The sequence below is a fragment of the Schistocerca gregaria genome, chromosome 5 (genome assembly GCF_023897955.1).
Source record: "Schistocerca gregaria isolate iqSchGreg1 chromosome 5, iqSchGreg1.2, whole genome shotgun sequence".
Taxonomy (NCBI): domain Eukaryota; kingdom Metazoa; phylum Arthropoda; class Insecta; order Orthoptera; family Acrididae; genus Schistocerca; species Schistocerca gregaria.
The window spans coordinates 303,987,691-304,001,761 of NC_064924.1; the positions used below are offsets into that span (position 1 = coordinate 303,987,691).

Sequence of the window (14,071 nt, forward strand, 5' to 3'; positions counted from 1 at the left end):
ATAGGCACTGAAAGCTGGCTAAAGGCGGAGATAAGCTTAGCCGAAATTTTTGCGAAGAATCTAACGGTGTTCCGAAAGGATAGGCTAAACACGGTTGGCGGTGTTGTGTTTGTTGCTGTTAAACGTGCGTTTACATTGAGCATTGAGATTTTGAAATGTTGTTGAATATTATAGGATCAGTTGTTTCAAACAAAGTCACAAATTACAGAAAAGCAATCCCTGTGAACCAAAAACTTGCTGATACTCTTCGTTTTCTGGCATCAGGAGACGCCTATAAAAGCCAGCCATATCTCAAATAGTTCCATATCATCCAGGAAACGTAGATATTTAAATCCAAACCACTTCGTTTCGTAAAGTGCGTCAGTACCACATCCATATTTTTTACTTTCCTCTATTTTGCTTTTCTCTGGCCGGTACTGAGACAAGAGAGATTTAATTTTTTTTGTCCACGTCACTGCTGCTGGTGCCAAGCGCCGCAGCAACTTCTTGTAATGAAACATGTTTGATTTTAGTATTTTTGTAACCTGCGCAACGTACATTCCACAGGCACTCCGCTGCCTCATAAGCGACATCAGCTGGAAAATTTTGTCTCGTGACCACTCCATTTCAAATAAAAATGAAGGGACATAAAATAAAAGCACCACTACACTGCAGTAAAACAAACACCAAAACACACTTAGAGCAAACGAACACTAGCGCTGCGTAGCGGAATTTAGTGGTAGCAGGCCACGAACAATGTTTCTTTGATCTCTACCGACGCAGCCGTGGAACATTGATTTTGTGTTGCGAACATGTTGCCAACATGTTACGAATATCAGTAGTCCATTACCAGCCACGAACAATGTTGCGAACAAAGTTGTGAACAATGTTGCGAACTCAGTGTCAACGCGCCTTTAGAAGTAGTTTAACTTGCCGGGAAATTGAAGTAGATAACTTTCTGTGATTTAGTATGGCAGAGGTTATTGTTTGCAACCGGTATACAATAATAATAGAATCCTTTTACCGACCTCCCAATTCAGATGATACATTTGCTGAAAGGTTCAAAGAAAACTTAAGTTTGGTTTCAAACACGTACCCGACTCATACGATAATAGCTGGCGGTGACTTTAATTTACCCTCGATATGTTGGCGAAAATACATGTTCAATTCCGGAGGTACGCATAAAATATCATTCGAAATTGTGCTAAACCCATTCTCCGAAAATTATTACTAACAGTTAGTGCATGAGCCCACGCGAATAGTAAACGATTGTGAAAACACACTTGACCTCTTACCAACAAATAATCCTGAGTTAATAACAAGCATCAAAACTGATATAGGGTTGTCGTGGCGAGATTGAATATTGTAATCCCCAAATCCTTCGAAAATAAGCGAAAAATATACCTATTCAAAAAATCTGATAAAAATTCACTTGACGCCTTCCTGAGTGACAATCTCCACTCATTCCAAATTAATAACATAAGTGTAGACCAGGTGTGGCTTGAATTCAAACAAATAGTATCGGCAGCAATTGAGAGATTTATACCAAATAAATTAATAAACGACGGAGCTGATACTCCTTGGTACACAAAACGGGTTAGAACACTGTTGCAGAAACAGTGAAACAAACATGCCAAATTTAAACAGACGCAAAATCCCCTAGATTGGCGACCTTTTACAGAAACTCGAAATTTAGCGCTGACTTCAATGCGAGCTGCTTGTAACAGTTTCCGCAACGGAACTTTGTCTCGAAACCTCGCAGAAAATCCAAAGAGATTCTGGTCTTATGTGAAGTATGTTAGCGGCAAAAAACAATCAATGCCTTCTCTGCGCGATAGCAATGGAGATACTATCGAAGATAGCGCTTCCAAAGCAGAGTTACTAAACACAGCCTTCCGAAATGTCTTTACAAAAGATGACGAAGTAAATATTCCAGAAATGGAACCGAGAACAGCTGCCAACATGAGTAACGTAGAAGTAAATATCCTCGGAGTAGTGAAGCAACTTAAATCACTTAATAAAAGCAACTCTTCTGGTGGTCCAGACTGTATACCAGTTAGGTTCCTTTCAGAGTATGCTGATGCGTTAGCTCCATACTTAACAATCACATACAACCGATCGCTCGACGAAAGATCCGTACCCAAAGACTGGAAAGTTGCACAGGTCACACCAATATTCAAGAAAGGTAGTAAGAGTAGTCCACTAAATTACAGGCCCATATCGTTAACGTCGATATGCAGCAGGATTTTGGAACATATATTGTGTTCAAACATCATTAATTACCTCAAAGGAAACTGTCTATTGCAAACAGTCGCCAATTTAGTATTGGAGGGAAGCGTGGAGGGTAAAAATCGTAGAGGGAGATGAAGAGATTAATACACTAAGCAGATTGAGAAGAATGTAGGTTGCCGTAGGTACTTGGAGATGAAGAAGTTTGCACAGGAAAAAACAGAATGGAGAGCTGCATCAAACCAGTCTCTGGACTGAAGACCACAATAACAAGAACATTCTACAGCCCTTTTCCTCCTGGATAATATGTAATTAACACACGCCTTTCATTAGTTAATTATCCACGAGTATATGGTCTTATTATTACTCCCTGGATAATATGTAATTACACATACACCTATCATTAGTTAATTATCCACGAGGGTATGGTCTCATTGTGTAATTTGTGAGAGGAAAAGTTTCATCCGCAGGAAAACAATAATAAAATGTGCAGTCTTCTTCCGACCAAGGTTGCAAGTTTCTTCTAATAGTCTCCTATCAGTCTTCTCCTATCAATCTTCTACAAGACCATGGACTGGAATTATAAATTTTGTTCCAGACTTAGCTGGAATTTTAAATCTGATTTGCTTTCCGTCGAAGCAACCATTACTGTTCGTTAGATTCCACAGTTCCAGAAATGGCCAGCTGCTTTCCTCCAGAATTATTGAATTGGCGATGGTAAATATTCAGGCTGCAAATGTTCTCATATTGCCTTTGACGTTTCAGCCACAATTATACGGATAGTAGTGTGACCTCAGAAAAAATGAAAAGTAGACTGGCATACATGTTCAACTCTTCACACCTCTGAAGTCAGAGTTCACACGAATATAATGTTTATGGAACATCACATACACCGTCAAGTTTTGAGAAACTTTTATTGTTGACATGTGGCATCCTCCTTTTTCTGACACAATCTAGGAAATAGGCAAACTCAATTACAATTTTGTCGGACCCGGACACAAGTTTTCTTTAACATGCAACTAACGACACGACTGGTAAGGTAAATACGAAAATTCGAAACAATGTGCTGAAATATAGATGCCATGACTGATGGATGGTTGGAAACCGGGAAACATGTCTAATGTACTCATTGTTGGTATAAAGAAAAATATCTCATTTGTTAATTATTTTGTTTTATATGAACACAACAAATGAACTGAATGACCGATAAGCATGATGCATCGGTGTCAGCGTACAATATAATTTCTTGCAAAGTGTGACATAGGATACTACTCTCATGCTAGTTTTTTGAATAAGCAGCAGCAATGGCATTGATTATTTTGCGTCACATGAATTACGCCACTTCATCGCCTTTACCAATCATGTCACTAGAATGAGCAATACTTATATTAATAAAAAAAGAACATTACATAAACTACTTTTAGTAAGCTACTGAACTCTGGTGTAAAGCGCATTGCTGGCTAGTGTGAAGAAAGGTCAGCAGTAGCAAATTAGTTTGTTTTCTTATCTTTAGGAAAAATTTACACAAACAACGACAGAAAAAAACAATCACGATAGCATAATCAAATTAAAAACATTGTACATGTAAAGGGAAATCCATATCACAACTCATATTCCGCATTATGGAACGCCTCAGGTGTTGCTGTCTTGCCAAAGCAGTTTAACGGTCTCATTTACAAAGTTTTGTGAATAAAATTGTTAGTGCAGACAAGACAAACTGAAACATACAATACATAGCTCACTCTGCCACTGGATCTGCAATTTGTCTATCTCTGGTCTACAATGGCTCTCTTTCCAGAGTTACAAAAAATTTCTATATGCTAGCAACATATCGTACACAGTAATATACGACCTAAAATGGACCAAATGTGATCTGGGAGGGGCTATACTTTTCACTATAAAATTTTGAAACATGAGAGGTAGGATACTTAATTTGGGAGTACCATATCACGTAAACGCAATAACGAATAGTAAGCCAGTTCATTTGGAAGCTGTAGTGTGAGGTTATAAGGTGTGTAAGAATAAAAAAAAATTATCGAATAGAGTCCTCAAAATCGAATGAGAGTCTCTGCATCGCACAGGAATTCCGAAATAGTGAATTTTAATTTATCTTAAAAGTAAGATTTACTGAGAAAATAATTACGGATATATGTAGTTATATTTCATTTACAAAAAAAATTAATTACGTAAAAGCGAATGGCTTCCGCTCTCTGCGTGAGGATGCACGGTACGCATGTGCAAGATTTAGTTTTGCGCCTCGAATACGCGGAGCTCGTACGACGAAGATTTGGTAGGTTTCGTCGGCTTGTCGCAGTGATCTGGAAACGTATGGTGCGAAGATTTGTTGATCACTATGTTTACTTGACGCTCCCGTTATCGACCGATGTCGCAATGCTGTCTCTGGTTTGTCATATAAACACTCCTCAAAAACGATTCTAGAAATCCGTTTCCACATGCCGACGCGGTGGTCTCGCGGTTCTAGGCGCGCAGTCCTGCTACGGTCGCAGGTTCGAATCCTGCCTCGGGCATGGATGTGCGTGATGTCCTTAGGTTAGTTAGGTTTAATTAGTTCTAAGTTCTAGGAGCCTAATGACCACAGCAGTTGAGTCCCATAGTGCACAGAGCCATTTGAACCAATCCACATGCCGATTTTACCTCTCATATAAACCCACAGCCATTTTTCAAACGTGATAGGGTTGCCAAGTTACGTCATGTTTTCCAACATCCGGCTAATGCGGACGGAGTTACTCATTGTGCAATGAAAGAGAAGCAGAAATATTAGACTCAGCATGAAGCTGTCTACCTCAATATTTAAGCGAAGAGAAATAGCGATTGTGCTGACTAAATCAGAAACTGGAAAGCTGTTTTCTAGACGGAATATTTATTAAATTGGGCTAGAAAATCCGCTTCAGACCTTAACAAGTACCGACAGCGAAAAACTGTTTACGAAATTAGGTTTCCATCTTTAGGAAGAATTTATAAGAATGGAGAAATACATCTGACCCTCGTATCACTCTTTAACAGTATTAACTAAAAAGCAGGATACAAGCGTGAGAGAAGCTATAATACCTCACGAAAGTCTAACAGCAACATTGCGACTTCCTCGCTAGTTGAAGTGACTATACCTCATATACTGTACGTATCTATACACAACTAAAATAGGTATTGACGTACAGGGTGGCCACAAACTCCCTTTACCCTTTACAATTAACAACATAAACCCCTACACTTAAATAACATGAATAACAGTTCTTTAGAGGTGTTATCTTGTAATATGAACCATTATTTGTCCTTTACCAGGATACAGGTTGGCTGGCAGCTATTCTAGGAGCTCTTTGCGGTGTGGGGGAGTAGCAATGTATGCGAAAAACGGTATCCCATTTGAATCAATTGATATTTCAAAGTACTGCACTGAAAAGGTGTTTGAATGTTGTGCAGGTGTGGTTAAATTTAGTGGAGCTAAACTTCATACTGTTGTTATTTATAGATCCCCAGACTCCGATTTCACAACATTTTTGCTAAAGCTAGAGGAGGTTCTTGGTTCACTTTATAGGAAATACAAAAAGTAAGTTATATGTGGCGACTTCAATATTAATTGTATAAGTGATTGTGCAAGGAAAAGGATGCTGGTAGACCTCCTTAATTCATATAATCTTATGCAAACTGTATTCTTTCCAACGAGAGTGCAAGGAAACAGTAGAACAACCATAGACAATATTTTTGTTCATTCCTCATTACTAGAGGGGCATTCTGTTAGCAAAAAGGTGAATGGCCTTTCAGATCACGATGCACAAATTTTAAGTCTAAAAGATTTTTGTGCTGCAACACATGTTAAATATAGTTACCAACTTTTTAGGAAAGCTGATCCAGTTGCTGTAAAGACTTTTGTAAACCTTATCAAGGAACAAGAGTGGCAAGATGTTTATAGTGCTGATACAGTAGACGATAAATATAATGCTTTCCTCAAGACTTTTCTCGTGCTCTTTGAAAGTTGCTTTCCGTTAGAACGTTCAAAACAGGGTACTAGCACAAACAGGCAGCCTGGGTGGCTGACTAAAGGGATAAGAATATCTTGTAGAACAAAGTGGCAATTATATCAAAACGTTAGAAACAGTCACAATCTAAATGCAGCAGCCCATTACGAACAGCATTGTAAGGTGCTAAAAAAAGTTATTAGGATGGCAAAAAGTATGTGCTATAGAATAGCTAAGTCTCAGGATAAAATTAAAACCATATGGTCAGTCGTAAAGGAAGCGGCTAGTCTACAGAAACAGGTCGAGGATATAGAATCAAATCGTAGTGGGAATGTCCGTGTTACTGATAAGTCGCATATGTGTACAGTAATTAATAATCACTTTCTGAATATAGCAGGTGAACTAAATAGAAACCTAGTCCCAACAGGGAATCAATAGCGCTCTTAGAAAAAAGTGTTCCGAGACGGATACCTGAAATGCTCCTCCATGATACTGATAAAGAGGGAGATTGAGTTAATAATTAAATCACTAAAGACCAAGAACTCTCATGGATATGACGGGGTATCTAGCAGAATACTGAAGTATTGTAATACGTATGTTAGCCCAGTACTTAGCCATATCTGTAACTTTTCCTTTAGGAGTGGTCGGTTTCCTGACCAATTAAAGTACTCGGAAGTGAAGCCACTTTATAAAAAGGGAGACAGGGATAATGTTGACAATTATAGACCTATTTCTATGCCATCGGTGTTTGCTAAAGTTATCGAGTGGGTTGTATATACAAGGTTACTGTAGCATTTAAATTCACACAATTTGCAGTCAAATGTACAGTTTGGTTTTAGAAATGGCTTAACAACTGAAAATGCTATAGTCTCTTTTCTCTGTGAGGTTTTGGACGGATTAAATAAAAGGTTGCGAACGTTAGGTGTTTTCTTTGATTTAACGAAGGCTTTTGACTGTGTTGACCACAAAATATTACTGCAGAAGTTGGACCATTATGGAGTAAGGGGAGTAGCTTACAATTGGTTCGCCTCTTACTCTAAGAACAGGAAGCAGAAGGTAATTCTCCACAATATTGAGAGTGGTAGTGATGTTCAGTCCTAATGGGGCACTGTTAAATGGGGCATTCCCCAAGGGTCGGTGCTGGGGCCACAGCTGTTTCTTATTTATACAAATGATTTGCCTTCTAGTATTACAGGTGATTCAAAAATATTTCTGTTTGTTGATGACACCACCTTGGCAGTGAAGGATCTTGTGTGTAATATTGAAATATTATCAAATAATGTAGTTCATGAAATAAGTTCGTGGCTTGTGGAAAATAATTTGATGCTAAATCACAGTAAGACTCAGTTTTTACAGTTTCTAACTCACAATTCAACAAGAACTGATATTTTAATCAGACAGAATGGGCATATTATAAGCGAGAAGGAACAGTTCAAGTTCTTAGGCGTTTGGATAGATAGTAAACTGTTGTGGAAAGCCCATGTTCAGGATCTTGTTCAGAAACTAAATGCCGCTTTATTTACCATTAAACAGTATCTGAAATAAGTGACATTTCAACACGAAAAGTAGTCTACTTCGCAGATTTTCATACGCTTATGTCATAAGGTATTATTTTTTGGGGTAATTCTTCTGATTGAAAAAGGGTATTTTTGGCTCAAAAACGGGCTGTTCGAGCTATGTGTGGTGTAAGTTCGAAAACCTCTTGTCGACCCCTATTCAACAGTCTGGGAATTTTGACATTGCCCTCACAGTATATATTTTCTTTAATGTCGTTTGTTGTTAGCAATATTAGCTTATTCCCAAGAGTTAGCAGCTTTCACTCAGTTAATACTAGACAGAAATCAAATCTGCATGTGAAATGCACTTCCTTGACTCTTGTGCGGAAAGGAGTGCAGTATTCTGCTGCATCCATTTTCAATAAGCTACCTCAAGAACTCAAAAATCTTAGCAGTAGCCCAAACACTTTCAAGTCTAAACTGAAGAGTTTCCTCAGGGCTCACTCCTTCTATTCTGTCGAGGAGCTCCTGGAAGAGCTAAAAAATTTAGCAAATTCCAGTGTTACATTCTTCATTTTCTTTATTTATACTAACGACTCGTCGCCTGAATATGTTTCTTATATTTTATTTTATCTGTTTCTACAATCTGCAACTGAATATGTTTCTTATATTTCATTTTATCTGTTTCTACAATCGTGTTATAATGTCATGTATTGACTCGTTCCATGACCATGGAGACTTCTCCTTAATGTGGTCCCACGGAACAATATATATTACAAAAATATAAATCGGTCTACTCACCGACATTCTCATGGCAAAGGATAATACGCCGCCAGGGTCTGTGCGTCATTTTGCGGAGAATTGTTGGTGTAACTTAAGTGACAGCTTGTCTCACAGCATCTTTCTGGCCGTCAGTGGTATCGTAAGACTTTTGTGATACGATATCCTCTATGAACACCAATAGCGAATATCACTTGTGGTGAGGCCCGGGCTTCGAGGTGGCCAGGCAAGGAGTTCATAAAGGGTATCGTTTCATTAAACCGTTACCAGACCACTGCCAACCTGAAAGATGCTGTGAGACAAACTTTCACTCTACTGACACCAGCAATGCTCCGAAAAATGTCGCGCACCTGGCGGCGTAACATCCTTTACAATGAGAGTGATGGTGCACAGGCTGATACCTCGAATAAGTAATGGTTGATATCTCAAGAAGTCTCTTCTAAAGAACTGTTGTTGGCGTTATTTATATAAGTTTAAGGGTTTATATTGGTTATTATCGGAGGTAATAGGACTTTGTGGCCACCCAGTTCTTTAAAAACACCTGCCTTCTTTTCCCTCCTGTAGCTGGCTCTGGGAAGATTTATATTTTTAATAACGGCATGCCTGTCTCTGGCAGGGTCAACAGCTTTGTATTTTGCTAAGAATAATGTATTCAACATTGCTCTATGGCTTACCGTCATTGGCTTCCGATTTCATGCTCTTAAAACAAGGCAGGTTTTTATCTGCTCGACTAACCTTCTTCAGTAATTTGCAATTGTTTTGTCTGACATCGCTCGACACAGTGTCGCTACAAAGATTATCTTACAGCTGACGTTTTGCCTGTACAATCCTGCAGCAGCTCAGTACACATAGTCAAGCATGTGGTATGTTGGTATGCTTGTAAAACTGAAAATCGATCAAGGTTCAAGCAGCTATACAACTTGCCTAAACGTAACATCAGGGGTACAAGATTTCTTCTACGTTGTCAAATTTAAAATCAGTATGGCATTAACGACCACCCTGGGAATATGTTTACAACAATCCTATTCCTGATAGACAGGCAATAAGGCTGAATGCTGCAGATCGTCGTGTAGACAGTGTCTACGGACAACAAGACTGAACGATATGAATGATGGACACCAACGAACTGATCGGATCTTACAAGCACGGTGTACTACCAACACATTACGACAGGAAACTATGGAGCGACAGTCTATTGGTTTTGTTTTTAATATCTACCCACAGGGGAAGAATTATTGTAGTAAGCCTCCATGTAAGCTCTAATTTCACAGATTTTCTCGTTGTGTTTATTTCGCCAAGACGCATTTCACACTGCTCCTGCATGCGAGTAATATTGTCCTGAAAATGCCGGTGCGCACATAGATCGTCTGGCGCAAATGGTGATTACTCTTCGTATTTGCCAGTATACTACTACTTTTCTCTCTTCATATACACGGTGATGAAAGACACTTTTCATACACCTTGTATGTATGTCTAGTGTGCCATGACGCTCATTTTGGCATAAAATAAAACGAAGAAAATAGGTTTCAAAGGGCCGAAGACGAAACAACAACGATAGCTCGTTCGGATTTTATGCGTACTATGTACGATCGACACTGGGATGGGCACTGGCTAGAATATGATGTAAAGGTTAACTTTGCACAGTTATTCAACTAAACATCCCACATTAGTCACAGTGCAACAACTTCCTAATGCGAGAAACGCATTACCTTCTTAATCAGAATGAAAGTCTGACATAATTTCCTGCTCATCTGTATAATATACTAATTAATGGAGTCGCCCGAGCTGTACTAATGAAATGCTAGAATGCGATCTAGATAATTTAATATTGTGTTCAAAATGTAGAAAGTAGCAGAAAAGTTACGTCACACCAATAAATTGGAAACAACAAAATATGAGTATGTCACTCGCGCAAACGAAGTTGACACACGGTGAGGTGGCTGATGGGAACGTAAATAGAAAATGCTTTCACGGTCGCTCCCATCAGCCACCGCGTCGAGTGTCAGCATGGATGGCGCGAATTGTCATTGTTTAATTCATCAAAATGTAGAATATCTTCGTCACTGCTATTTTCGTTGCAAAAATCAAATATTGTGATAAATATTGTTGATCAACAAGTAACAGAGAATATATTAAGTGGTTTACTTTACACTGCTACAGATCCGTACGCTGTCAAAATCGTGATGTGTAAATGTAACAATTAATGTACTTGAAACACGTACTAGTATGTAATACATGTAGGCCCGTATATCATGGTAACAAATTAAACAGCTTCTTCCGCTATCCTTTACTGAATTGTAAATCGAAATGTCAGGAACAGAATAATAACTGTCTTGAGCACACAAACCGGCGGTAATCTAATTACGAACCCAAAATTTAACTGAATGCTATAACATGTTAGAATATAGAGATAAATCTGGAAGAAGAATGATAAAGTTTTTCAGTATTTGACCTATAAAAAAATACAATAGAGTTACCAATATTACAAGTATTATAAGAAAAACAGCATGTGTTGTGGTCTTCAGTCACAACACATGCTGTTTTTCTTATAATACTTGTAACATTGGGAACTCTATTGTATTTTTTTCATAGGTCAAATACTGAAAAACAGCATAGCAACTTGAAATTTTCGAACGATACGTGAGACACAAGTTTCCAAAGAGAGGGGACTGAATACCAAAATTTTCCTGTTTTGTTATTGCCAAAAAAAAGGCTTTACAAATCTATTTTCGATTATTCTCGCTTGCCAGTGTCGTAGTATGGTGGACGCCAACAGAATGATTTAAGAATGACTTTTACCTTTTTCGGTCCTGCGATCAGGTTTAAATTTATGACAGTATATGTTCTGTCTCTCTAATATCGAAATTTGAGCAATTTCTAAGCTACGAGACTCACCTACGTATTTGAATGATGTTCTGTATCCTCTGCTTGCACTAACATTTTATACTATCTGACAAGGCTGGCAAGCACAAAGCGTTCCATTCGCCTTCGGGGAATAATATAACGGCGTAATTTTCCCTCTTGAACAACCATACGGCTACTACGCAACTTGCGATCTTGCCAAAAGGAGATACCTAGCTTCTTTAACTTCCACCACCGAAAACCAAGGTTCTAAAAGGAGCTTTCCAAGAGTGTTTTGGAACTATCATATCGAAAACTGACAAACTCCGCTATGCTTTTAACAGTTGATAAAATATACGGATGCCATTGTTCGTAAGAAATGTTTTATAGCAGTGACCATAATATTTCGACTTAATTTTTTTTTACATGGAAACCTCCCATTTTAGTTCATTACAAACATATAGCTAGCTAGTTGATGTTAATGGAGTGAAACCTCTCAAGGTATTGCCAGTCACTCACTTTCAGCCGACTGTCAAAGCATTGACAAATGGCGGTAGGCAGCACTGATTTCAAGGCTGTTACGTGTTATGCGAGATAGATTATTGTTGGCATTAAATGTTCACTGAACAGGCATACAAGCTATTGTAATTATGAACTGAAAACTTTATAAACTATGTATAAAATAGCAACTTACTGCGCCTGAACTTCATTGTGAAGAGGCTGGTGATGACTTCAGTTTTCAGGAGTTGAGTTTGCTGGAAGTAATTAATGCGCGCAACGTGTTTTCTGGGACGTACCGGTACCGATATCAGATATTCGAGCTACAAGCGTTCCGTTTTTTTTTTGCGAAAGGCACTGTCAGTTCCATCAGAGGGTAAACAAAAACAAGGTGCAGTCTGTTCTGTCAACACAACAATTAAAGATAGTTATTAAATATGGTTCTCTTCCCGTTCAGCAACTGTCACTGAATCTGTTTCACAGTTTCTATCTGATTGGTAGACAATACTTCTCTCGAAGTGCGAAACCAAGGCGTGCAACAAAGATTGTTTTCATATTGTGTTATCATGATACAGGTGACACCTATTGAGCAAAAAGCCAAATTTCCAATGTTGCTGATGATATGGAAAATAATTTGTTTAAGGGTGCTCTTATTAACTTTTTGAAAATACTTTCTGGGGAACATTAAAAGTATTTTGTTACACCAGTTATAGTTATTATAGATTCTTTTTTGTGTTATTTCCATCTCACTGTCTGTAGTCGTAGTCTTTCAAGGGAAATGCCATAAATCGTCGTTATTGCTGATTAAGAAATGACAGGCAGCCTGACTTTCCAGAGAGATTGAGACGCGAATAAAAAAGCAAAAATAACATACTTTCCCCTGTTACTGAAACGTGCCTGTAAATTTGGTCATTTATATAAGGTCAGTGTGAAAGAGATCAAAAATAATTTGCTCTAAAATTACATTGCATACAGAATGGAAAACGTTCTAGTGGCAAAGGTTTTATACAGCGTTACAGCTTATCGAAACATTTTGAGTTCTGTATGTCTAGATACTGAAGAACGCAGAACCCAGCCATAGAACTGTACGAGAAAATTCCGACGTATTTCATATATTAAATCACAATGTAGAAAGTGAGTTGATGAGAAAATTAAATTATTTTCTTCATCAGTATGACACAAGAAGTATGAAACTATATGATCGACAAATCGGCCACTGATACAATTTATAACCTTTCTTCCTACTGCCAGTATATTTTACATTAAATAAATGCTTACATGACGATGTAATTAGTGAAAATTTTATCAGACTCGTTCTGATCCAAGGCATGTAGCATCCAGTCAAACCCAGTGACATATCATAATGATCTCAGTTACCATCTATCCGTAAGTGCTTCAAAGCACAGTCCTCTGGCTAATAAAAAAGAAGTTAATTTGTCGCCCAAAATGTGTTTCTGGCCTTGCTTGCCACATCTTCACTACTTCTGTCACCTGAAATGTCTCTCTTTGGTTCCGAGTAGTAGGTGCTTTTAATTATTGTCAGCTGTAATTATTGCTACCAGCTTTGCGCAGTTATCATATAGATGACAGAATATTTCTTGGTGCTATCTTATTTTTGAGGTGTATCATAATGTGTGTTGCTGGAACTGAAGTCTTCGTTTGGGATAGTTTTGTCAAAATGACGGTTTTCTGTGGAAAGCTCATAGATGTTGAGATCCAAAGTAATAGTTAGGGATGGCACAGTTTGTGTTTGATGGGACTAGGGTGATAGAAATGAGTACTCGGTAGTTTGTAGTCTTCAAAAATTCCTGTATAAATTTTGCATGTTGTATAACTGGTTTGTGTATTTAATTCGTCCGATTGTTTTGTATGTTTGTATCTTTATTTCTAAATAGTTCTACTAGTTCTCTGGACTTTGGTTCCTATTCTAATTTTCTGAACCATAATGTGGAATTTAAGCCTATAATACATTCTGGGGTTTTCCACCAGTGCATGTGTGACAAGTTTGGTTTCCCGATTCTTAAATTGTCACAGGATATGCATCCTTTTTCAGTGTATAGTTGTGTGCAGTGCTTTTATAAATATCTCTTAAGTACTGTAGACTGATTCGTGGTATTTTAGGTTTCTGGTATTTTTTCCAATTAGTTGAATTTTGATATATGAGGGATGTTGCTCTCATGTCTTGTACAATTCAAGTATGTTCTGTGTTTGGATACACAAATGTGTCATGTTTTACACTTTGAAGAAATTTAATCAAATTCAACATATACTTTT

General features: G+C 38.0%; 1 protein-coding gene and 1 long non-coding RNA gene across 3 annotated transcripts in view; one reads left to right on the forward strand and one right to left on the reverse strand.

The window, feature by feature from the left end:
• Positions 1 to 12,340, reverse strand: part of LOC126273174 (homeobox protein AKR-like) — an 865,473-nt gene extending 853,133 nt beyond the window's left edge. Inside the window, exon 1 of the mRNA XM_049976655.1 lies at positions 11,994 to 12,340. Coding sequence (XP_049832612.1) covers positions 11,994 to 12,009 — 16 coding nt within the window. The 5' untranslated portion in view covers positions 12,010 to 12,340. The remainder of the gene's footprint in view (positions 1 to 11,993) is intronic.
• A 4-nt stretch (positions 12,341 to 12,344) lies between these two features.
• LOC126273175 (uncharacterized) overlaps positions 12,345 to 14,071 on the forward strand; it is a 72,876-nt gene continuing 71,149 nt past the window's right edge. The window contains exon 1 of one of the 2 annotated variants that reach the window (XR_007549315.1): positions 12,345 to 12,372. This is a non-coding gene — a long non-coding RNA (uncharacterized LOC126273175). Of the gene's footprint in view, positions 12,373 to 12,651; positions 12,720 to 14,071 lie in introns of those variants that run through there. The other variant, XR_007549316.1, reaches the window with a different exon arrangement.